This window comes from Sturnira hondurensis, unplaced genomic scaffold (assembly GCF_014824575.4).
Source record: "Sturnira hondurensis isolate 20B ecotype Veracruz unplaced genomic scaffold, ASM1482457v3 Scaffold0023357, whole genome shotgun sequence".
Taxonomy (NCBI): Eukaryota; Metazoa; Chordata; class Mammalia; order Chiroptera; family Phyllostomidae; genus Sturnira; species Sturnira hondurensis.
Window position 1 is genome coordinate 3,562,775 of NW_028095988.1, and position 24,369 is coordinate 3,587,143.

At 39.5% G+C, this 24,369-nt stretch overlaps 1 protein-coding gene across 1 annotated transcript; it reads left to right on the forward strand.

The window, feature by feature from the left end:
* The first annotated feature begins 1,636 nt into the window (after positions 1–1,636).
* Positions 1,637–23,846, forward strand: DYNLT2B (dynein light chain Tctex-type 2B). The gene is made up of 5 exons (XM_037037689.1): positions 1,637–1,829; positions 4,958–5,091; positions 8,213–8,282; positions 17,754–17,817; positions 22,805–23,846. The coding sequence occupies exons 1-5, from the start codon at positions 1,699–1,701 to the stop codon at positions 22,850–22,852; spliced, it is 447 nt and encodes a 148-aa protein (XP_036893584.1). The 5' UTR covers positions 1,637–1,698; the 3' UTR covers positions 22,853–23,846.
* The last annotated feature ends 523 nt before the right edge of the window (positions 23,847–24,369 follow it).

Genomic DNA, 24,369 nt, shown 5'->3' on the forward strand with positions numbered 1-24,369 from the left:
TAGTTTAGCCCACTGTTCCCAGCCAAATCTGTTCACTCTTTAGGGCAAGGCCTGGGTTTTTTCATTTTTTGTATCTCCAGTGCCTAGTACAGATGGCATAAAAATGTTTATTGAATTGAATCATGCACCAGCTCTTCTGTGTTTTCAGTTGAACTGTAGTAGATAGGGTGAGAGAAACATAGAGGAAGAACTCATTAAAGGTGAGAGAAAGTCTGCATCATAGGGGTATGATTTCTTAAGGCTGGTGAAACAGCCAGGTGAAAACACACCGTCTGCCCCTAGGAGACATTGGACTTCTGTACCAGGCAGGGGGACCAGGCTGGTCCATAAATTGATGACCCAGCTCGAGATGGGGTTGGTGCTGCTGAACCAAGGGCCAGCAAAAAGGGCATGATTAAGGCAGCATTGAGCTGGTGCTAGGTGCACACCTGGCCCTGTGGCCGTTGCATAAACTCCACTCTGCTGGCCGGTGCCAGGAGGAAGGTTCAGCAATGCAGCCAGATCATGAAGGGTCTTATCTGCCAGCAAAAAAGTGTGAATTCTGGTGGGACAGCCATAGGGAGCCAACACAAGGTTCTAAGCAGACCAGTGACAAAGGAAAACCATTCTGGGGGCAATGTGAAAGGTGGACTGGGAAGGTGAGGGTGAAGTGAACTTACTGGAGACTGGAAGACCAATGTAGGCAATATGAACAAGAAAACACCTTATAAAACAAAACGTGGAATAGTAAAATTAATTGGCTTCTAGTAGAAATTGCCGAAGTGTGCTTTTATGGAAACTACCCCCTTTGCATGTTACAGTAGCACATGTTCTAATTTGTTGATCCAACCAATAGGTTACATGTTTTCAAAGGAAGGCTGGATGAATATTGGGGGAATTTCTCTTCTTAGTTTTTGAAGCTGGTAGAGGCCAGGATAGTACAGCCTCGTGATCAGAGACTGGTGCTTATTAGCAGGGAATGCACCCTACGTATACGCCTTCTGATTTTTGCACTGGAGCTGGGGGTGTGGGTGAGGCTGGTGAAATTGCAGATGGCCAGTTATGGATTAGAGCAGGGCACTGTAATTTTTTTCTGTAATAATATTTCCAGATAATATTTTAGACTTTGAGAGCAGGAAGGCCTCTGTTGTAACGAGTCAATTCTGCCAATACAGAGCAAAAGCAGAGCAAAAGCAGCCATAGACAATATATGAGCATAATTATGTTACAATAAAACTTTATTTATGGACAATGAAATTTTAATTTCCTGTAATTTTCACCAGCCATGAAACATGATTTTTCTTTTGACTTTCTTCAATCACTTAAAAATATAAAACCTGTTCATCAGTTGCACAAAACAAGATGAAGGCTGTATTCGGCCCTCAGGTCACAATTTGAAGATTTTAATTACAGTCGTGGCCCTGCCGCTCTCTAGCTGTGTGTTCTTGGACCTCTATGGGCCTCATGTTCCGTATCAATTACTTAGGCCAGTAGCGCAGTTAATAAGAGCTAATGCATATTAAAGTATTTTGTAAACCAGACAGATCTACATAAATTCTTGCCCAAGTTAGTCGTTCCCGCTGGACCAGTTCCAGCCCAGCAGTGGTGCGCACGCATCCAGTCCCGGCTAAGGGCGGCCCTGTTGCCCTGGCAACGGCTTCCCAGCTCAGTGAAGCTACGCCTTCATCGCGAGATATACCGGGCCTAGAAGCCTTGGCCATGGCTTCGGTTCCTCTTACGTCTTTCGCTGTAGGTGCGTCCTTCTCTGCAGGCGACGGGTTGCCTGAGACCGAGAAGAATTCTGGGGAGTCCGAGAACACCTATATTCTGAGGCCCATTTTCCAGCAAAGGCGGGTAGCATACGAGTTGTGGTGGGGTGACTTGCGAGATGGGTGTTGGGAAGGGCCCCGCCAAAACAGCGGGGCCAGGCTCACGAGGGGCTGGAAAGGGCTGATGAAGGTGGGGCGAGTCAAGGGGAGAGGGGCGCTGTCCTTCTTCGGCTTCAGCTGCAGGGGGCAGCAGCGGACCCTACCTGTCCTTGCTGTGTTAGAGCGCAGTGAAGGTGGTTGGTTTCGGCCTAGGGGACCCAGGACGTGGGCACAGGGGAAAGGGGAGTGGGTGGAAAGGAGAGGAGCAGGAAACAAACAGCTTTTTAAAGGTTGCCGTGTGCATACATGTGCCAGAACAACTTACTCCTCCGAAAGGGTAGGGGCCCACTCACAAAACCGGAATTATCTCCTAGAGGGTGGGCCCATTGTTATACAGGCTTCCCTGGCTAGGTGAGTGTTCTAGCAACCCATCTGCATCAGTGTACCAACTGGCATTGTTATGAGATGGGGTGTTTGGGTTCAGTGAATTATTTTTGAAGACTCAACCATTTGCCCGTTTTATGCACCTTTCCACATCAAGGCTAAGTGTTCATTTGTTTTTTTTTGTTGTTGTTACAAAAAAAACCAGTAATGAACCCTGTGCCGCCTCCTCCCTGTTCACCTGATCTCACCCTGAGTGACTTGTTTTTTGTTTCCCTTGATGACAGAAGTCCTCAAAGGGAAATGTTTTGCTGATGTGGAAGAGGTGAAACAAAAAATGGCAGAAGCACAAAAAGATACCAAAATCAATGAGTTCAAAAACTGTTTTGGGCCCTGACTGGTGTAGCTCAGTGGATTGAGCACAGGCCTGCGAAGCAGAGGATCGCGGTTCGATTCCCAGTCAGGGCACATGCCTGGGTTGCAGGCCAGTTCCCTGCAGGCTAACTCCCAGCAGGGGACGCACAAAAGGCAACCATACATTGATGTTTCTCTCCCTCTCTCCTTCCCCTCTAAAGATAAATAAATAAATAAAATCTTTAAAAAAAAAAAACTGTTTTGAGTGCTGGGAAAGCTGTGTTGGTAGGTGTATTGCACCAAATGGAGAGACGGTACTTTGAAGGTGACTGAAATTTAAACATGTAGGAATAAATACACAGTTTTTTAAATAAGTTTTGTGGGTTTCTTTTTGTGTTCCTCATATTTCGAGGTCCTTGGCCTCCACCTGTATACCTTTCCAAAATTAGGGCACACAGAAGAGTGCAGAGGACAGTCTGCTAGGCCTGTAGGCTACACCACTAACTTCAACAAGATTAAAAAAAAATTTAAAGTAAAAGATTTCCCAAGCCCCTCCTCTGTTTCGTGAAACCAAGTTGCTGGATCAAATGCTGGCAAATTTCAGAAGCTGGGAACTTTGGTTATAATGTGATTGAGCATTTCACACAGCAGTTTTCTGATGGATGGAATGGACATTAAAAAAACAGATATGTTCAGTTATTTTTGTAAAAGATTCTAAACATATAGAGTGTCATTTGCCTGTATTTTTGCTGTAAAACAGTACAGAGCACGAGTCACAAAATATATGTATTACGTGAGAATAATCCTATGGAATGACTTATGACATGTTGGAAAAAAACTTTTAACATTTACTGAGAATGAAAAAGGCTTAAAGGAAGAGCCAGATAAGGTATGTTTATTAATAGGTAGACCACATTTTAAACATATCAAATCCTGCAAGTTTGTCAATGACTCTGAAGTTCCATCTGTGAGAATAAACCTGGCAAGAGACCAAAGAAAATACTGTTAAAATGTGGTAAGGGACCACGAGTACTACCAAATATTATCCACATTATCAACTCAAAAAACTGGAAACATTCTGGTGACTTGGCACATGATAGACAAATCATCTTTAGACTATATATCCAGAAAAGGGACTTAGAATTATAAGTATGAGAAATACAATGGAAATGTTAATGGCATTCTTAGGATGGTGAAATTAGGGAAGGTTTTTTCTCTGTCTTCATTTATTCAATTATCTATTTCTTCAATAAAAATTTATTGTCTACTGTGCGCTGAGTACTCTTCTAAGCAATAGGGATCCCTGTCCTCTTTGAGTTTACGGGCTAGCTAGGATAAAGGACAACAAACAAGATAAATAAATGGACCACACTGTGTATCAGATAGTAGTAAGGGAGATAGGAAGTGATATGGTAAGAGGGTGGTTTGAAATTTTAGAGAGGGTGCCTCGAAAAAGTGACTTGTATAAAAACTTGAAAGAAGTGAGGGAGCTAGCTATGCATAAAAGGGGGAACTGAAATAAAGGCAGAGGTTGGCAGTAAGTGCAGAAGCACTGAAGTTTGCATGCCTGGTATGGTTAAAGAATATAATGAAGGCCTGTGGGGCCCCTGTGGGGCTCCTAGTGGAGAGAACTAGGGGGAAAGTAGTAGGAAAGAGGGTCAGAGAGTTTGGTGGCATGGGTCAAGTGCAACTTGCAAATCACAGGATATTGCTTTTACTCTGAGTGATATAGGAACTATGTGGGGTGTTTTGCATAGAGCAGTGTCATTGTCTGACATTAAGTTTAATGGGACCAGTCCAGTTGCTATGTTGAGAACAGGGTTTGGGGACAAAGGCAGACACAGAGACTTGTTAGGATGCCATTGTAGTCCAGGCAGGCAAGTAGTAATGGTAGCATGGAGCAAGGTCACAGGGGTTGGGTGATGAGAGTGATGACTTTTAGATTATTTTGAAGGTAAAACTGATAAGATTTGCTCATGAATGGGATACGGGCTGTGAGAGAGATAGGCAACAAGACCGACACCAAAGTTTTTGGCTTGACCATCTGGAAGAATGGAGTTGCCACTGACTTGAGGTGGAGGTGACTGCAGCTGGATCCGGTTTGGGGAAAGGAGACAGTCAAGCTCAGTGTTGCATGTATGAACTTTGAGTGGCCTACTAGACATCCGGGCGGAATATGTGTTGGAATATGTGACTCGAAGTTCAGGGCAGAGGTAAGATTTGTTTTCTTAACTTGTTTTTGTAATTCCTTTTACAATAATATGAAAAAGAAAGATTAGAGGGTTCTAATGACAAAGAGCTGGAGGAATTTGAGCTGTGCAGGTAAGTGGGGTTTTGTCATTAACTAACTAGTTGTTTCAAACTGTTTCATTCAGGTTCAGACCCTCCGTGGTTAAAGACTGTATCCATGCTGTGCTCAAGGAAGAACTGGCAAATGCTGAATATTCTCCAGAGGAAATGCCTCACCTCACAAAACGTTTATCAGAAAATATTAAAGATAAATTAAAAGGTAATAATGGTGATAATTAGAAATGACTTGTTCCCTTCAAATGTTCAGTTTTATCCATTTGTGTCCTTCCCCAGCTTTATTTTTTTTAAGGATTTATTTATTTATTTTAGACAGAGTGGGAAAGGGAGGAAGAAAGAGAGGGAGAGAAACATCAATGTGTGGTTGCTTCTCATACGACCCCAGTGGGGACCCAACCCACAACCCAAGCATGTGCCCTGACTGGGGGTCGAACCCCTGATCTTTTGGTTCTAGGCAGGTGCTCTATCCACTGCCACACCAGCCAGGGCTCCTTCTCCATCTTTAAACAAGGGACATAAATGTGCATTCTGTTAAAGACACATAATGTCTAGACTTCTCAATTATTTGGTAACTTCTCATATAGGTTTTTGCACATGGTAGGAAAGAATAAAGATTTGAAATAACATTGTATGGAACCACACTATTCAGCAAACTCAAGTATGCAGAAAATCCAGAAAGTACGGGAGCTCCTTCCCCCAAATTCTTGGTTGTTTTTCCCACCAAGGTATCAAGTTCTCTGCATGTCGTTCAGCACCCTTTCAATCTGACCTCCGTCAGTCTTTCTAGCTGAACCCTTACTACTTGTCCTACTCAGCCCTCCATTCGTGCCACACTGTACAAGTGCAGAGAAAATCTTGGGCCTTTCTTACCTGTCCTTTATCTGTCTCAGTCTCTCTTTTATTAAAAATGTTATACCATCAGAAAAGTCTTGTCTTTCTATCTGTCCTTTAAAAAATTATTTTTTGGAGAGAAGAAATGTCTCTGTAATAATAATACATTTTCATTGTAATAAACCTGGACAGTGTGGTCCACAGATGTATTTCCCCACAGATAAGGAGACTTTCCCTTATCTGTGGGGGTGTATTCTACAATCTCCTGTGGATGCCAGGAACCATGGGTAGTACTAAAATCTATATATACAATGCTTTTTATTATAAATACATACTTATGATAAAATTTAATTTATAAATTAGACACAATGTGATTAAAAAATAACTAATAATAAAGTAGAATGTTTGTCACAATATATTATAATGAAAGTTACATGAATATGGTGGTATCTTGCTGTCTATCAAAATGTCATATTGTGCTGTACTCACCTTTTCACTTAAAGAAAGCACTTTACAGCTTCTCTTTGACATATCCAAGCTGCCAGCATCTCTACTTTTGTGCTTTGGGCCATTAGTTAGTAAAGTAAGGGTGACTTGCACACAGGCACTACAATACCACTACAGTGGATCTGATCATGGAGATGGCTACGAAGTGACTGATGGGTGGGTATTACATACAGTCTGGGTACCCAGGACAAAGGAATGGTTCCAGGCCTGAGCGGGATGGAGTGGGTCCCTGAGATTTCATCCCGCTATTCAGATAGTTTCACAATTTAAAGCTTATGTATTATTTTTGGAATTTTCCATTTGATATTTTCTGTTGTGGTTGACCATGGGAAATTGAAACTGCAGAGAGCAGAACTGTAGATAAGGGGTACTACTGTACACATAAAGTTTTTAAAAAGATTTTATTTATTTATTTTTAGAGAGAGGGAAAAGGAGGAAGAAAGAAAGGGAGAGAAATATCAATGTGCAAAAGAAACAGATCGGTAGTCTCTCTCATGCCCCCAACTGGGGAACCTGGCCCACAACCCGGGCATGTGCCCTGACTGGGACTCCAGCTGGCCACCTTTCGGTGTGTACACCAGCGCTCAGTCCACTGAGCCGCACCAGCCAGGGCTCGTGTGATCATTTTAAAACAGTAATTCAGTTTTCAGTTGTGTCTGTTTTGTCTGTTACCATTTTAAATGTATTAGTCCTGCATTGCTATTTTGGGGGTATTCTGTTTGTTTCCTGGAGTTTCAATTTTTCTTTTTATTTTTCTGTTGTTTTATTATAATCTGATTGTGTTCCTATTTTATTGAATTTAAGAGCTCACATTGTTGTATATTGTGATTCAGTTGTGAAGAATTTCTTTGTTTCTTGATTTATATAATTCCTAGGTTAATTTTTTCCCCTTAAACAGTATGTTTCTTTCTTTCTTGTTCTTTTATTTTTGCTATTGCACCTTGCATATTGCTATTCAGATTCTTTTTATGTTGCTATGATGTGGTATGGGTGATTTTTTATTAAAGTCTCCTCCCACTGTATTTAAGCCTATTTTATTTTTCTCCCAGAACTATGATTTAAGGGCTCAACATTTAATATTCTAGCCACACTGCTAAAGCATGGGTATAAGAAAAGGAGGAAGAGAAATGGGTAGAGAAAGGAGGAAGCTCAGCTAAGCCGTGTACAGTATTTTTAAAAGAGTAACTTGGGCTGTGACTTCTTCTGAGATTAAAAAAAAAAGATTTTATTTATTTATTTAATTTATTTTTAGAGAGGGGGGAGGAAGGGAGAAAGAGAGGGAGAATAACATTGATGTGAGAGAGAAACAATTGATTGGTTGTCTCTCATACGTGCCCCAACAGGGGACTGAACTCACAACCCAGGCATGTGCCCTTATCAAGATTTGAGGGGACTGGGCTGGGATGGCAGTAAAGAGCAGAAAACTATACTTGAACAACAATTAAAATTTAAAAAAAAAAATATATATATATATATAAAGATTTGAACTGGTGACTTTTTACACTGGTGATTGGGTGCAGGATGACGCCCAGTCAACTGAGCCACACTGGTCAGGGCTTTTCTGAGATTTTATTAAGTATCCTGAGTGGATAGTTGTAATGTTCAGAGTGTTGGCCTGATTTACTATGTAATACTGAAGATTTTACTTTCATCAGAGAGAGTTGGCTGTGTTTCAACTTTGCCCATTTCACATGTTACTGTTACTGTTTCTACTATTCACTGGTCAGAAAAAGGGGAAGATAAAGATGCTCATTCATTTTCTTCTCTCCAGATTTGTTGTTAGTGAGAATTTTCAGGATTTTGCTGTAAGGTTACACACTTACAAACTTACCATTAGAATTTTTCCTCAGTTTTGACTCTCAGGCTTATCATCATGCTCAGTATGTGCTTATAGACTGAATACTTATGTTCTTTTTCAGGCACCTTCATTAAGTAATTTTACCATATATTTGCTTGGAGATAACTTTCTAATCTTTTCTTTCTAGAAATGGGATTTGACCGATATAAAATGGTGGTGCAAGTAGTGATTGGAGAACAAAGAGGTGAAGGAGTCTTGTGAGTAGTTGGTTTTTCATTCTTGTTTTTATTATCCTCTTGCTGATTCAGTAAGATTGTGTCTTTTCAAGAGTGAGAGGAAAGGACAGTATAACATAATGCAGCTGTAACTCAAGCGATCCTGGTGCTGAACAGTGAGCTTCACAGTCTGAGTGAGCCCCATGGGGTGATTCACTCACAGTGTCTGCAGTCTACTAAGTCTTTTGGGTTTATGTATATGAGTTCTGTGTAGAAGGTACCCAGTCATGTACTATGAAAATCAAAGGCATTTATTGAAGAAGATACAAGAAACATTGTACATAGGACAATGATGCCTCAGTCCCCTTCAAAGTAGGCACCTTGGAACCTCGTGCAGTTCTCCCAGTTGCCATCAGCTGCCCCGTCATATTTTCCTGAATCTCATCAATGGTCTGAAATCTCTTTCCTTTGAAAGATTATTTTAGTTTTGGAAAAAGCCAGAAAGTTGTAGGGTGCCAGATCTGGGCTGTAGCGGGGCTGAGTCACCTGGGTGATTTGATATTTTGCCAAAAAACTCTGCATGAGATGCGATGAATGATTCTTTGGTTCTGTTATGATGAAGCTGCCAATCACCAGTCGCCCATAGCTGTGGCCTTATGAATCATCTGAATTGTTCTGCGGAGGGATGTTTAAGCTTAATGGGAGATTTGATATAGATTCATTGCTCTATTTGCTCAGTCATTTTGAACACGACGGCCACACAGTGCACATGCTCACTCAATGGTGTCTACCACCCCCACTGACTAGTACAATGAAGTCGTTACTGTTCATGCATGCACATTCCAGTCCACTCTCCTTGGCTGCCAGATTACATCAATGTTGTGCAAACCATCCTTGTTACATTAATAATGGCTGGAGTTTTTCCAGACAGACCTTGTCTATGTTCCCAAAGAAAGTATGGGATTATGTATATACATTTCCTTCCATATTTCTTGTTGCTTTGTTTTTGGTCCTACCATTATCCAAAATTAATTCCTTTAAAATTGTCTGACACCTCCGTATTAGCAAATCTAAAGCTCTTTCTTAGCTCTTGTATTGGCCTGGGCTTCTGTTTCTTAAAATTCACTTTGGTTTTGTTGGCCCTGATGTCAAGACTTACCTAACTTGTTTCTTTCCTTTTTTTCTAACTGATTATTCTCTTTCCTTTACTGGTTCTTCTTTATGTCCTGCATCCCCAGCTGTCAGCTTCATTTAAGGCTCAATTCTTTTTCTTCTGCTCTTCTATATGCTCTCTCAGTGAGCTCATTCATTCTCATGACCTCAAATTGTCATTTCTGTATTGGTGAGGTTCAATATATGTATTTCTTGTCTCTTCCTATGCCATAGTGTTAATCTGCTGTACCATTTGTAAATAGTGTCTTGCATGGTAGTATTTTGTAAGAATGTACTGAAATATTTGTTGAGTGAATTTTTAAAATACCTTGTAGATATTATCACTGAGAATTTTCACTATAGAAAGTTAGGTTTGGGGACTTCCGCCAAGATGGAGGCGTAGGTGGAAACACTGTGCCTTCTCCCACAACCAAGTTTGAATACAACAAAGGTTTAGTAAACAAAGACGCAGCCAAAGAACAGAAAATTGAACTATACAGAAGTCCAACAACAACGAACCATTCAACCAGACCGGTAAGAGGGGCGAAGCCAGCAGCAGAGCAGGGTCGGGCAGGAAAGATCCCCCAACTCAGGCGCGCAGGCAGCCGGGGTAGCGGTGCTGGGCAGGCTGACTGCGGGGTCACACATTTGCGCAGATAAACCAGCAGAGGAGTGAGCAGTGAAACGGACCTCGCAGGCCCCAGCAGGCGCACCCAGTGAGTGCACAAGGCAGGGTGGGCTGATTGAGGTCGCACATTCACGTGCAGTGGGACGGACTGCGCAGGCCCGGTGGCAAGAGGTGGCAGAGGGACCACCATTGCTCCTCTTTGACCCCGCCCCCACATACAGCATCACAACCCAGCAACTGAGTAGCCCCACCCTGGTGAACACCTAGGGCTTTGCTCCTTATATGTAACAGGCACGAACAGACCAAAACATGGCTCAAGAAGAACTCAAAGCCCCAGAGCCGATAACTCTAAGCAAAAAAGAAATAGCAAACCTGGTAGATGCACAGTTCAAAACACTGGTGATCAAGATGCTCACAGAACTGGTTGATTATAGTCACAAATTAGAGGAACATATGAAGGCTAACTAATTGAAATGAAAGGAAATGCACGGGAAACCAATAGTGATGGAAAGGAAACTGGGACTCAAATCAATGGAGTGGACCAGAAGGAAGAACGAAATATCCAACCAGAAAAGAATAAAGAAACAAGAATTCAAAAAAATGAGGAGAGGCTTAGGAACCTCCAGGACATCTTTAAACGTTCCAACATCCGGATTATAGGGGTACCAGAAGGGGGAAGGAAACAGCCACGAGTGGAAAATGTATTTGAACAAATAATAAAAGAGAACTTCCCCAGTCTGGCAAAGGAAATAGACTTCCAGGAAATCCAGGAAGCTCAGAGAGTTCCAAAGAAGTTGGACCCAAGAGAAACACACCAAGTCACATCATAATTACATTAGCCAAGATTAAAATGAAGGAGAGAATCCTAGAAGCAGCAAGAGATAAGGGGACAGTCACCTACAAAGGAGTGCCCATCAGACTGTCAATGGATTTCTCAAAAGAGACCTTACAGAATATATGTATTACGTGAGAATAATTCCTATGGAATGATTTATGACATGTTGGAAAAAAACTTTTAACATTTACGGAGAATGAAAAAGGCTTAAAGGAAGAGCCAGATAAGGTATGTTTATTAATAGAAAGACCACATTTTGAACATATCAAATCCTGCAAGGTTGTCAATGACTTGATATTTGATATATATACATATATATATGTATAAAATATATACATATATATATGTATATATTTTACAGTCCCCTGCTGTTTTTACAGGCAAGAAGAGGCTGGAAAGAAGTATTCCAAGTCATGAAATCCAAAGACCTACATCCACAATTGCTTTATCCAGCAAAGCTTTCATTTAGAATGGAAGGGCAGATAAAGTGCTTCTCAGATAAGATCAAATTCAAGGAGTTCATCATTACCAAGCCCTTATTATAGGAAATGTTAAAGGGACTTATATAAGAAAAAGAAGATGAAAAATAGGAACAGTGAAAGGACAGCAAATTCACACTTATTAACAACCACACCTAAAACCAAAGCAAAGCAAGAGGACAGCTAGATCAGGAGTGGAACCATAGAAATGAAGATCACATGGAGGGTTAGGAACAGGGGAGTGGGAGGAGGAGAAGAGGGGAAAAGGTACAGAAAATAGCATAGACAGTAGGTAGAAAATAGATAGGGGGGAGGGCAAGAATAGTGTGGGAAATATAGAATCTAAAGAAGTTGAGACACGTGGTCATAAACTAAAGGGGGGAATGGTGGGGGAGGGGGTGTGCAGGGTGGAGGGGAATGAAGGGGGGGAATAGAACAACTATAATGGTATAATCAATAAAATATATTTTTTTAAAAAAGAAAGTTAGGTTTGAAGGGGACTGCAGATACTGGGCTGACCAAAAAGTTCATTTAGTTTTTTCTGCAAAATAAAAGACACATTTTTCATTTCACCAATAACTTTTCCAATTTGGATATTTTGAGTATGTTGGCTGTTTGCTCTATTTATATAACTTTGATTGTTCTTAATTAATGTCTCAGTTTGATCACTAGCGACTTCAGCTGATCCACCCAATTGTGGAGCCATCCAGCAAAAAATGTCCAGCAGAAAACTTCGCAAATCACTTTTGATATGTTCAATCAGTCACAGCACCTTCTCCACAAATCTTTTTTTGTTTCAGTTGCATTTTTACCTTTCTTGAAATAATAAAGCATAATATGCTGAAAAATGTTGCATATTTTCTTCCATCTTTAATGTTAAAATGGCTGCACAAAAACTCACCAATTTTGATAAGTTTTTTGTAAAATTCATGCTGCTGATATGACATTGTTTGTTTGTTAGACTGTCACAATACAGTCTAACAAAATTGTTTCGAATGAAGTTAAAGACAACTAAGCACTACTAGAGCTATCTTATGGAAAAAAACAAAGTTTTTGGTCAACCCAATATTTTCTAGTGTCTAGCCTCCCTATTTTATGATGACATTTGCGAGATTCAGCATGATTTGCTTGAAATTATAGATAGGGCTGGTGGTAGGGTCGCTAATAGAATCCACCCTTCTGACTCCTAGCACAGTACTCTTCACCACAGTGTTCTCTACCATCTTAAAGGCTTCAGAAGATTTTCTCACCACAGAGAGACTGAGAAATACTTTACTGTTCTGTCACCTCAGACTCAAAATGTTAAGAGTTCCAAATGTCTTTTCCCTTCTTCTCCTTAAATCAGCTTGTCATTTTAATTTCTTTGTCTCTCACAGTATTTACAAGGTTCTTCTTTTATCCTATTTAGCCATTACTCTCTCCCATTGCTGTGCACTGTAATCTGGATTCCAGGATTACTGAGCAGCCCCTTATCAGCACTTCTTGACTGTGATCTCTCTCCTCTACGGTTCACTTTGCATACCAGACCAGTCTCCCAAGAGTACACCTTACTTTCTCTCCACAAACTCTATATAGAGTTTATTTCCAACCTGTGAAGTATAAACTCCTCTCAGTTGATTTGGTTAAATGGGATCAGGCCCAACTCTAGAGCTTGGCATACAAGCCCTCCCCCGACCCCACTTTAAAAATTTGATTGTCTGAACTTTCAAACATATGCAAATGTGTAGGGACTAAGGAATTCCCGTGGATCTATTACTGGGCTTCAAAGATTATCAATACATACCTATGTTGTTTCATTTATACACCCACCTACTCTCCCTGCCCCATCAGATTATTCTGAAGCAAATTCCAGTCATCATACCATTTCATCTGTAAATACAACAGTATCTATCTCTAAAATATAAAGACCCTTTAACATAATAAAATATCATCACATCTAAATATTGTTAGTCCTTAATATTATATAATATGAGTTCACAATCAAATATCCCTAGTTGTTTTATATATATGTATATATGTGTACTGTATTTGTATATATGTATATATTTTACGGTTTGCTCAAATCAGGATCCAAAGTCCACACATTATATTTGGTTGATATATCTCTTAAATTCTTTTACTATATTATTTATTTCCCTCTTTTTGATCTCTCTCTCTTTCTTTTTACCTTGACATTTATTTGTTAAAGAAATTGGGTGGTTTGTCCTCTAGAGAGCCCTATATTCTGACATTTGCTGATTGTATTCCCATGGTATTGTTTCCTGTTTCTTCTATCTAAGTAGTTAGATATAGTCTTAGTCAGAGGTTTGGGTTTTGGGGAAGGATATTACATAGGTGTTTAGTATGTATTCTATTGCATCTCACTAGGAGGCACAAAATGTCTGGTTGTTCCTTTTTTGTTGTTTTTCTTTTTTTTTTAAAGATTTTATTTATTTCTCTTTAGAGGGGAAGGGAAGGAGAGAAGGAGAGAAATATCAATGTATGGTTGCCTCTTGTGAGTCCCCTGCTGGGAACTGGCCTGCAAATGAGGCATGTGCCCTGACTGGGAATCGAACTGCAATTATGTGGTTTGCAGGCCCGCGCTCAATCCACTGAGCTATACCAGCCAGGGCTTGTTGTTCCCGGTTTTAATTGTTAAGATTGATCATGGAGTTCAGATGTTGTCAGATGGATGCATCTGTTACAAAGTTCGTCAGCAGCTTTATCACTAATGATTTTAGCAGCCTGTCCTAGATCCAGTAATCAGATGTTACAAAATGGTGATCTTCTAGTTCTACTATTCTTTGATTATTAGCTGGAATTCTATTAAGAATCACTTTTCTTTCAATTATTTCGTTGCAATGAGGCATAGTTTGTATAGGAAAGGAAGGATCAGTTTAATAATTTTCAGAATAATGAATTGGTTCCCTGATGTTCTGCAAAGTTTACTAATGAGGTTTTTTTTTTCTATCTATGAACCCATGTTGTTAAATATATTTGATATGTTTAAATCCATTGTGGTTATTATCCTTATTGAGGTCCAGATTGTCCTATCTTTTGCCATTGGTAGTTTCTTCATGTTAACTCCTGATCCTTTTTATTTCTTTTCCTTTAAAAAAAGCACAAAACACCCTGGCTGGTGTGGCGTGGGCCTGTGAACTAAAGTTCCCTAGTAAACACATTAACCAAAAACCTGGACTCGTCTATCTCATTCTTTGGTTTCTCAGCCCCTTTGGGGCCACTTCGCCTACACAGTCTTTTTATAGAACATTTATTTTTAAAAATAAACTTCTTATTTTATAATCATATTAGATTTGTAGAAATGTTGCAGAGATAGTACAGAGAGTTCTCATATAATATACCCCACATCTATTTTCCTCTGTCATTAACATCCTACATTATTGGTGTGGTACATTCGTCACAACTAACGAACCCATATTGTTGCATTATTATTGACTGAAGTTCATACTTTATTCATGTTTCTTTAGTTTTTACCTAGTGTCCTTTTCTTTTCTAGTATCTTATCTGGGATAGCACATTTCATGTCTCTTTAGGCTTCTCCTGGTTATGGCAGTGACTCAAACTCTCCTTGGTTTGGATGACTTTGACAGCTTGAGAAGTACTAGTTAGGAATTTGTAAAATTTCCTTCAATTGGGATTTGTCTGCTCATGATTACCCTGGGCTAATAGTTCCTTGGGAGGAAGATCACAGAGATAAAGTGCTATTTTCGTGGTATGGTGGTACTTACTATCATCAACATGATATATGACCACTGATGTTAACCTCAATCACCTGCCTGATGTAACATTTGTCAGATTATCCCCTGTAAAACTACTCTTTCTTCCCTTTTCATAGTGGATTAAATTACTATGTGAAGCCCACATTTATACAGCAGGGAGTTATGATCTATGTCCTTGAAGGCAGAATATTTACATAAATTAATTTGGAATTGTTCAGCACAGATTCATCTCTTTTTAATTTATTTATTCAGTAATGGATTATAATCTACTACTTTATTTTGTTGCTCATATTGTTCCAGTTTGACCATTTGGACTCTGAGTTAACTCCTGTCTCCCTTTGACATACTCTACAAATGTGAGGGGTTTTTTTAGCACTCCCTTATTTGTTTGCACTATCAGATGGTCCATATTACTCATTCCCTGCTCTAGCCTAGAATCAGCCACGTTTCCAAGAAGCCCTATTTCAATTTATTGGAGAATGGCGTTAGAAACTAAGATCCGGGTGCTAGGTGTGGCCATTATCTTCTTAAAATGTCACTTCCGCTCTTCGCTCTCTGCTCTCCTTTTTAGACTCTAATTACATGTATTTATATCTTTTTTACTGTATTCCACTTGTCTCTTATGCTCTTGACTAAATTTGGGGGATTTGTGTGTGTGTGTGCTTCATTTTGGACACTTTTCTTTTTTTAATTTTTTAAATTTTTATTTATTTATCTTTAGAGGGGAAGGGAAGGAGAGAGGGAGAGAAATATCAATGTATGGTTGCCTTTCGTGCGTCCCCTGCTGGGAACTGGCCTGCAATCCAGGCATGTGCCCTGACTGGGAATTGAACCGCGATCATTTGGTTCACAGGCCCACGCTCAATCCACTGAGCTACACCAGGCAGGGCTGGACACTTTTCTATTGACCTGTCTTTTAGTTGATTAATCCTCTTTTCTGTTGTGTGTAATCTGCTGTTAAACCCATTTACTGAATTCTTAATTTCAGTTATTATATTAGGGTGACCACAATTTTAATATGTTTTTTCGGTAAAATAAAAGACACATCTTTCATTTTCACCAATAAGTTTATTGATTTTGATAGTTTGAGTATATCAGGTATCTCCTGCTATTGGCTTCGAGTGGGCAGAGGCCAGGGGCGCTGCTAAACATCTAATACATGAGACAGCCTAACAGCAAAGAATTGTTTGGTCAAAATGTCAGTTGTACCAAGAAACTTGGCCTATCACTTTTTTAAGTGATAGGCCAAGTTTGATTATATCATTACAGTTGTCCCATTCCCCCCTTCATTCCCCTCCACCCTGCACACCCCCTCCCCCCACATTCCCCCCTTTAGTTCATGTCCATGTGCCTTAGGTTCTTTAGCTTCTACATTTCCCACACTACTCTTGCCCTCCCCCTGTCTATTTTCTACCTGCCATCTATTGGTTACTTGGCCAGAACTCTAAGTAAATACTTACTGATTAATCAATTAAGCAGATTGACTTTATTTCATATTGTTACTTTTGAAGCTTGGAAATAGGTAGCATTTTTTTTGATTTAAGAATGTGTAAAATATTAGGTTAAGGGGAGCTCGTCTATGTAAAACTTTTTTAAAAGGTTTCAAAAATGAACCAGTGTAATATGGTATTTGTATATCCTTTGTACAGACTTGAAGCTAAATTGCCTAGGTTCAAAGTGAAGCTTTGTCAGTTACTATCTGAATGACCTTGGACAAATTTATTTAATTTCTCTGACCCTCAGTTGTCATGTTTATTAAATGGATATAATAAAAAAGTATCTACCTCATAGGATCAAGTGAGTTAATACATGTTAAACACTTATGCCAGAGGCTGGCACAAAATAAGCACTCAGTGTTATTGATGAGTCATACATATACATTTAATAAAAAATGTAAAACATTTGTAATTACTTTTGAAACCTAATATTATGAACATCTTTTCATGTTCTTGAGTTATTTTGTAAAAAAATCTTTAATAGCTGCGTAGAATTTCATTGCCAAGAAATACCCTAATTTCATCTACCAATCTAATGCTACTGGGAAATTAAATTGTTTGCATTTTTAAATTGTTTTTTATTTTGACTGACATTTTTTTTTTTTTACCCCAAAACTGGAGAGGGGGATGGCCAAATTGAGAATTTAAAGGTAGCATAACATCCTGTAGAGATAATATTGGATTTAGAATTAGTTAGAAGATTGAATTCTAGTTCACAGTTTGCCCCCTTTCTTTTCTAGGTTGGAGTAAACAATCTGTTAGATCCTTTCCAGACTTTTCTCCTCATATTATTGTGCAGGATTAAGTCCATTTTAGACATAAGTCTTAGGTATTATTTCCTTTAAGAGTCACACACAAATATTTAAGCTGAAGTAATCTATATAACAGAGCTTCCCACACAGAATACCAAAGACTTCAAGGTAGTGACCCCTTTAGTCATTAGGCAGCTAGTCAGAGTCTGAGGCTGCCAGACCCCTGGGCTGGTCACCTCCAATTGCAAGCGATCTTATATGTGACTCCAGTCCCTTCTGGTTTACCCAGTATTCCCTGTTGTAAAATAGGCTTTTCTGTTTGCCAGCCTTTGAAAAGGTTTCTGAGTACTGATCTAAAAGAATGTGTCAAGGAAAACTTTTGCTGCTGGCAGATATATGTGATTCAGATCTGTGTTGTATTGCTGATAGTTCTCCATTCTTTGACTTTTTAGCATGGCCGCTCGCTGTTTCTGGGATGCCGACACTGACAACTACACTCACGACATTTTCATGAATGTAAGTCTATTCGAGAACCCCTTCTTCCTTTCAAAGGATACAAGAGCATTTCAAATGAAATTACTTAATATTTATTGAGATGCAAGGACTCTTTAGTCTTAGAGATTTATCTTAGACTCCGTCTAGATGAGATAACTTTACTGTTCTTTTTTGTGTTACTAAAGCAGAAACCTAGTGTGCTGCTTATGGGCAAGGACACAGATGTGTACAGATGATATAATTCTTCACAAGTTTTAATTTGGGAATCGGGTATTGTTTAGTGCTAATAGAAACATAGCACTTCGCTAAGCTGCAAATAAATTTGGGTGGAAGGGATTCCATGAGCAAAGGTGATTTTTCTTCCAGTAACCAATTACTTTATCTTTTAAAAAATCCTCACCCTAGGATATATTTTTTTAAAAATTGATTTTAGAGAAAGAGGAAGGAAGAGAGAGAGAGAGAGAGCGAGAGAGAGAAGGAGAGGGAGAGAGAAGGAGAGAGAGAGATAAATACATAAATAAGTAAGTAAATAAATAAGTAATATCAGAAACATCAATGTAAAAGAGAAACACTGATAGTTGCCTGGGGGATTGAACCTGAAACCTAGGTATGTGCTCTGACCAGGGATTGAACCCACAACCTTTTGGTTTATGGGACAATCCTACAACCAAATAAGCCATCAAGCCAGGGCTAATTACTTTATCTTAAAGCTATTTCTCAAAACTAGGCAAAAAAAGAGGAATTTTTTAAAAAGAGGTTTCATTTAAACATTGGTTAAGTGTTTGACATGAATGTTTTATAAATTTTATAAATTTTAATAATGTTTTATACTTCATTCCTCTATCCAAATCTCCGAGGTTGTGAATTGGTGGAGTCAGAATTAAGTGTGTAGTAGTGTAGAACAGAAACTGGACTGAGTAATTAGAAGAGAGGTTCCATTCCAGCTCTGTAACTTTGTAATTAATGACTTTAGGTAAGTGATTGGACTTTTGTCTGATTGTATCAGTAACATTAAGAAGCTGTACTGGGACTTCCGCCAAGATGGAGGCATAGGTGGAAACACTGTGCCTTCTCCCACAACCAAGTTTGAATACAACAAAGGTTTAGTAAACAAAGACACAGCCAAAGAACAGAAAATTGAATTATACGGAAGTCCTACAACAATGAACCCTTCAACCAAGACCGGTAAGAGGGGCGGAGCCAGCAGCGGAGCAAGGTCAGGCAGGAAAGATCCCCTGACCCAGGCACACAGGCATCCCGGACCCAGTCGGGGTGTGGGGCAGACTGACCAAGGTCGCACATTTGCGCACAGTGAGACGGACCGCGCAGGCCCCAGCGGGCGAACCCAATGGTGGAGGGCTGATAGCGGTGGCACATTTCTTGTGCAGTGGGATGAAACACGTGGGCCCTGGTGACGGTGGCAGCTGTGGCAGCAGCGGTGGGAGGCGGCAGACGGGACTGCCATTGCTCTTCTTTGACCCCGCCCCCACATACAGCATCACAACCCAGCAACTGAGTTGCCCTGCTCTGGTGAACACCTAGGGCTCTGATCGTGATACGTAACAGGCACGAACAGTCTAAAAGATGGCTCAAGAAGAACTCAAAGCCCCAGAGCTGATAACTCTAAACAACCAAGAAATAGCCAGCCTCTCAGATGCACAGTTCAAAACACTGGTCATCAGGATGCTCACAGAACTGGTTGATTATCTTACAAATTAGAGGAACATATGAAGGCTAAACTAATTGAAATGAAGGGAAATGCGCAGGAAACCAATAGTGATGGAAAGGAAACTGGGACTCAAATCAATGGAGTGGACCAGAAGGAAGAACGAAACATCCAACCAGAAAAGAATGAAGAAATGAGAATTCAAAAAAATGAGGGGAGGCTTAGGAACCTCCAGGACATCTTTAAACATTCCAACATCTGAATTATAGGGGTACCAGAAGGGGAAAAGAAACAGCCACGAGTGGAATATTTGAACAAATAATAAAGGAGAACTTCCCCAGTCTGGCAAAGGAAATAGACTTCCAGGAAATCCAGGAAGCTCAGAGAGTCCCAAAGAAGTTGGACCGAAGAGAAACACACCAAGGCACATCATAATTACACTAGCCAAGATTAAAATGAAGGAGAGAATCCTAGAAGCAGCAAGAGATAACAGGACAGTCATCTACAAAGGAGTACCCAACAGACTGTCAATGGATTTCTCAAAAGAGACCTTCCAGGCAAGAAGGGGCTGGAAAGAAGTATTCCAAGTCATGAAATACAAAGACCTACAGCCAAGATTGCTTTCTCCAGCAAAGCTTTCATTTAGAATGGAAGGGCAGATAAAGTGCTTCTCAGATAAGGGCAAGTTCAAGGAGTTCATCATCACCAAGCCCTTATATGAAATGCTAGGGACTTATATAAGAAAAAGATGAAAAATATTAACAGTGAAAGGACAGCAAATTCACACTTATTAACAACCACACCTAAAACAAAAGCAAACCAGGAGGACAGCTAGATCAGGAGTGGAACCATAGAAATGAAGAACACATGGAGGGTTAGGAACAGGGGAGTGGGAGGAGGAGAAGGGGGGAGAAGGTACAGAAAATAGCATAGACAGTAGGTAGAAAATAGACAGGGGGGAGGGCAAGAATAGTAGGGGAAATATAGAATCTAAAGAACTTGAGACACGTGGTTATAAACCAAGGGGGGGAATGGTGGGGGAGGGGGTATGCAGGGTGGAGGGGAATGAAGGGGGGAATAGAACAACTGTAATGGTATAATCAATAAAATATTTTTTAAAAAAAGAAAAAAAAGAAACTGTACTGTATTTCCCCAAAGACCAGCTGTGGCTGCCTAAGAATTATTGGAGGAGCTTGTTTAAAATACAGAGATGGTGACCTGGCTGGTGTAGCTCAGTGGATTGAGCGCGGGCCTGCGAACCACATGATCGGGGTTCGATTCCCAGCCAGGGCACATGCCTGGGTTGCAAGCCTGTTCCCGGTTCCCCGCAGGGGATGCACGAGCAGCAACCATACATTGATATTTCTCTCCCTCTCTCCTTCCCTTCCCCTCTAAACTTGAATAAAAATAAATAAAATATAAAAAAAATACAGAGATGGTGGGACTCTACTCAAGTAGATTCTAATCAAGTAAGTTAGGGGTTGGATCAATGAATCTGAATTTTTAAAAAATGTTCCCCACATGGTTATGCTTACTGCCAGATTTGAAAGCTCCCTGTGTAATAGATCTCAAGGTACCTTTAAGTAGTAAAATTCTGTGGTCCTATCAAAGTTTCATATTGTGCTCAACTACCTGAGGGATCAGGGGCTGAATGGTGGGAAGTATTATGTAAATCTTCACTTATCAGCTCTCTGGGGAAAGGGTCAAGTTAAGGTGATAGCTTTTCCTGCTTTTTGGAAGTTAGAAATTTGTATTTCCCTGAGTCCTTATGCAATACAAATTTAACAGCTAAGTCTGAGCTCCCATTATGTGCCAATCTGTGTACTGGAGGTACTAGGAATAAAATGAGGAATAGACAGGCATGGCTATTGCCTGTAGAGAGCTTATAAACAGTTTGGGCCAGACAATACTCATGTTAACAGATATGTAGTATAAAACTTTAGGTATCAATTATTACTTAAAGTTTCCAGGATTGAGTTTTAGAACACAGGGTTAGTGGGTGCGGTGTCTAAAAATCATTTTTGAGAGCGTGGTTTAGCTTGCTGAGTTAGTGTACTTATCTTTAGTCCAGTTTGTTGAGTGTTTAGGTGTTATTTTCAGAATTTAAAGTAATGTATTATTTGGAGACGATCCCAGGAAGCACTAGTAGAGGATGAGGAAGTGAGAGAGGGGAAAGGTGTGTGCTCTTGGGCTGATAATTGCTGTGGATAACCTGACTCAACCCTGCTGGAGAACTCTGGGTGACACTATAGATCAGTGCCAATCAAAGTGGTGTCCATAGACTAGTGAACCATTCGTTACAGGTCCTTGATGAGGTAAGGACATAAATTGAGTGTAAGGGTTTAGAAACTCTTACAGGAATGTGACAAAGTAATTTTATGTCCACTAAACCTAATAATAAAACATTTAGCTTGTATTTGTTTGTTTTTAAAGTTTGTTTTCCTATTTATTCATTTTATTGTATTTTACAAAAGTATTAGTGCATGAGGGTTGGAAATTAGAACAAAAACAAAAACAGGTCCCTCACCTCAGATAGTACTGTTACAGAACCACCCAAGGAGCCAGAGAACTGGGCTAACCAAAGAATTTTGCTTTTGGTTAATAATAAGGTACTTGAGTTCAGATTTTCTCTCATCACCCTGGGACTAGAGGTGAGGTCAGTAGGTCAGGAATTAGTGAGGTGGGTGGAGTTCCTATAAGAAGTACCTAAAAAGTGTTTTAAGCCCTGGCAGGATATTTCAGGTGGTTAGAGCATTGTCCCAATACACCAAGGTTGTACATTCGATCTCCAGGCAGGGCACATACAAGAAGCAACCAGTGAATGCATAAATACGTGGAACAACAAATTGATGTTTCTCTCTCTCCCTTTCTCTCTTTCTCCTTCTCTCCCTCTCTCCTTCTTTCTCCCTCTTCCTCTTTCCCTCTAAGGTCAATGAAAAAAAATTTTTTGAAGTATTTTTAAAAGTTTAACTGGGATCTGGAAAGCATTTTGATTCTGAGCTAAAAGATGGACAAATGAACTTTATAAATTAGCAACAAACACCCAGATACTTTTTACCATTATCTAGAGTTTATGAAAAATGCTGTTATTTTATTAAGTTAGTTTTATTATTTTTATTATATAAAATAGTTCTTTGGGGTGGGTAATACATTTACTTCAAGAAACTCAAAGCATTTCGTATATTATTTCTTTGATAAATCAGGAAAAATGGGAATGCTTATTTTATGATTATGTATTGTGTAAAGTTCATTACTTTGTAGTTTATTTCTACATTTAGAAAACTCTTTATGCATCCTAACATTGTGGATATGTGTGTGTGTTCTGTTTTGTTTGTTTTGTAGGACAGTTTATTCTGTGTCGTGGCAGTATTTGGCTGTTTCTACTATTGAACCTTTGAATTCTGAGAAAAGATAGGACCGTGAAGAAATAAAGACTTTTGTATATTGTTAAATTTCTTGACAAAATAAACATAAGTTGGAAGTTTATTGGGCTTATATCTGAGTCTGTTGAGTTTTAGGGCTTATAGTTAGTGTTTTCACTTTGTAATATGTCCTAACTACATTTGGAAAGTAGAGAAAAGTTGGGAAAAATCCATAATTCAGATGTTCTACATAACCAACTATAAATATTTCTGTACATTCTCTACCAGTTTTTTATTTGCAAGGTTTTAAAAAAATTATATATACAACTTTGTAACCTGATTTTTTACTTCTCATGCCATGTGCAGTTTTATGTCACTTTATTTGCATTATGATTTCATAAGCATAATTTAATAGTTGCATTTATTCTATTAGGTTATACTATTGGTTATTTTTGCCAAGTCCTTATTGAAGGACTGAGATTTCTAATTTTTAACTATTACAATAACACTGAGATGAATTTATTTGTGCATAAAGTTTTTTTCTACAGTTTGAATTGTTCCCTTTACCTGTCACTCATTGTTTTTACTCAGCTCTTTCCACCCTACACCTTCACAGCTTATTAACTTAAACATGCATCTGTTTTCTACAGGTTTTTCCAGTGCCAGAGTTTCTGATAAGTCTGAGAGTTTCTAAGCTATATATGAAATTAGCCCTCCCTTAAGACTCTCTGAAATTATGTTGGTTACTGTCCCAATTCCTACTATCTTTGAAGTGATCTTCTCCTTAGAGTCCCTAGTGTCTTATCCAGCTAGCTGTTATTGGGAGCACCTTAGTCTATGAGCTGACAAGGAAAAAATTCTGAGATGTTCTAAATTAAATTATAGCATCCAGAGAGTGAGAAAGACAGATTAATCAGTCTGTTTAATAGCTGTGGACCAGCTAACAAAAGACTGCTCATATTCATTAGTCTCTTGGCACTTCGGATTAATTTCCATGTGGCTGTTCCTGTGATTATTCAAAAGAGACTATAACCAGGTGCCTTCCAACCCCAGGAGCCTCCACTTCTTGTGTGCATGAGCTTTCTGGACTGTTGCCCATCAATCCAGAGGAATAGACACTTCTTCCTGGTGGGCTCTATGCCCCTCCCAGAATTGGCCCCACTTCACCTTCTTTTACCCTTTTTGCCTATAGCTAATAATAAAGTTTTTCAGGCAGTTCACATTGTTCATTTCAGTCCCACTCCCCAACTGATGAATAAGAAACGATTGCAAACTCCAGGATGATAGGAATGTAGTATGCTGCTGGGCTGGACTTCATGCCCCAAGACTGGTCTTTTTGGCTAAATAAAACCTTTTTCAGAGAGAGAGAGACTGACTTTCAGCTGTCCGAGTTAAAGTCTTATTTAAAAGAGCCTTGTTCAAATAAGTGTTTGAAACTCAAAAGGGAAAGGATCACAGTTTAAATTTTTTTTTTTCTCCCTGGATGCTCCTCAGCAGATAACATAAGTGTACCCACCCTTTTTCTTCTTAACCACTTTCAAGCAT